This window comes from Sinocyclocheilus grahami, unplaced genomic scaffold (assembly GCF_001515645.1).
Source record: "Sinocyclocheilus grahami isolate Dianchi unplaced genomic scaffold, SAMN03320097.WGS_v1.1 scaffold1195.1, whole genome shotgun sequence".
In the NCBI taxonomy this organism is placed as follows: domain Eukaryota; kingdom Metazoa; phylum Chordata; class Actinopteri; order Cypriniformes; family Cyprinidae; genus Sinocyclocheilus; species Sinocyclocheilus grahami.
In genome coordinates, this window is record NW_015506374.1 from 26,804 (window position 1) to 28,583 (window position 1,780).

At 42.4% G+C, this 1,780-nt stretch overlaps 1 protein-coding gene across 1 annotated transcript in view; it reads right to left on the reverse strand.

Moving 5' to 3' along the window:
- The window catches only part of LOC107567899 (E3 ubiquitin-protein ligase UHRF2-like), a 14,798-nt gene that overhangs the window by 5,259 nt on the left and 7,759 nt on the right, over window positions 1-1,780 (reverse strand). Inside the window, exons 8-11 of the mRNA XM_016253677.1 lie at window positions 1,615-1,719; window positions 827-933; window positions 451-458; window positions 136-384 (exon numbers count right to left, since the gene is read on the reverse strand). Coding sequence (XP_016109163.1) covers window positions 136-384; window positions 451-458; window positions 827-933; window positions 1,615-1,719 — 469 coding nt within the window. The remainder of the gene's footprint in view (window positions 1-135; window positions 385-450; window positions 459-826; window positions 934-1,614; window positions 1,720-1,780) is intronic.

Below are 1,780 nucleotides of genomic sequence, written 5' to 3' on the forward strand. Positions count from 1 at the left end.
ACACACACACACAGATACACACACACACACACACACACAAACACACACACACACACACACACACACACACACACACGTGTTCACACAGCTGTATAATCGCACAGAAGCACACAGATGTGGCGTGTGTGACTGCACCTGTGTTCTCCTCTTCTTCTTCGTGAGCGTCTGCGCTGCCGTTGCTCTGCAACTCTTCCTCAGTGTTCTCCGCTGGTTTCTCCTCCTCTTCCTCCTGGACTCTCTTGGACGGTCGTGTGGTTCGGGGTCGTCCTCTCTTCCTGCCACGCGTCGAGCCGCCCACCGATCGCACCGTCGCCTCGCGCTTCGTCTTATTGGCCATGGCCTCCAGATAACCAGGAGGATACTGAGACACACAAACAAACACAGCTCACACTCAACAATGCGCTACACAAGATATGACAGCATTAATATGAGTGACATGACGGATATTACACAAGCAGCTACTGTAGTTTTGATAACTTATTTGTATTTTAACTTTGTTCTTTTTTCTTATGATTTTACTGCATAGTTTCAGTGTTAAATTTAAGCCATCTCAAACATTTTATTGTTTTTCACGTTATATGTTTTTTTTACACACACACACACACACACTCTCACAAACAGACACACACACACACACCCACATGCACACACTCACACTCACTCTCACTCACACACACACACTCTCACTCACACACACACACTCTCACACACACACACACACACACAACACGATCTCAAAAACACAAAAACAGAGGTCAAGAAGGAGCACATGCCGCCACAATTTATATGCATTGAGACATGTGAAGCTGAGACGCTGCAGGATCACCTGTTCATGTGTGTGAGCGTCTGATCGAACGAGTGCTCGCCGATACGCTTGTTTCCTGAAAGGTCGCGACCTCCGCTGCCGGTGTAGGTGAACTCATCGCCCCGGTCCTGAAACCACACCAACACACACATATGAAATAACAGGCAAAATTCAAAATTGACTCATCTTCTCAGAATTTAGTTTATATCTAAATATGAGTTTACAGCTTTTGCAATTTTGCCTTTCTTCTTTGCAATTCTTTTTTTTTAGTTTCCACCACAGAACAAAAAAATTATTTTTATCTCACAATTCTGAGAAAAAATTCAGATTGTGAGATAAAGATGCAATTACCTTTTATTATTTATTTTTTATTCTGTGGCAGAAACAAGCTTTCATAGAGAGAATATTTTTATAAAATAAAAATAAAAATTGCATATTTGTTTTTTTGTTAAATATATTTGACTCGTCAGGCTTTTCTGGCTCATATAGTCTGATAGAGTGAGAATATGAAGCTCAAATTTATTCAGAGACTCAAACTGAGCAAAAATATGAGTTTGCTGCAGATGCTGATATTTCTATGATGAAATTCTGCTGCTTGTAATGTAAATCAGTGAGATCTTTATGACGCTTGTACAATTACACTAAAAGAGCTTTGACTGGATAAAACACTCTATCAATCAGAGACAGAAGACGTGGAGGAGATCGAGTGTGAAACAGGTTTAACTGCAAAGTCTGATCAGGCTGATTATTAAATACGATACAGTAGGTTTTATAAGGTTAATGCTGATCTGAAGTGAAGAAACACTCACAACTTCATCCTCGAATCCTCCAGCGAGCACCAGCGAGTACGAGCCATCGTTACTGCGTCCGTGAATCCCACCGACGTGAGGCCTGTGGACGCCCGCCTCGCTCACCTGACCACACAGACACACACACACAGACAGACACACAGACACACACACACACACACACACA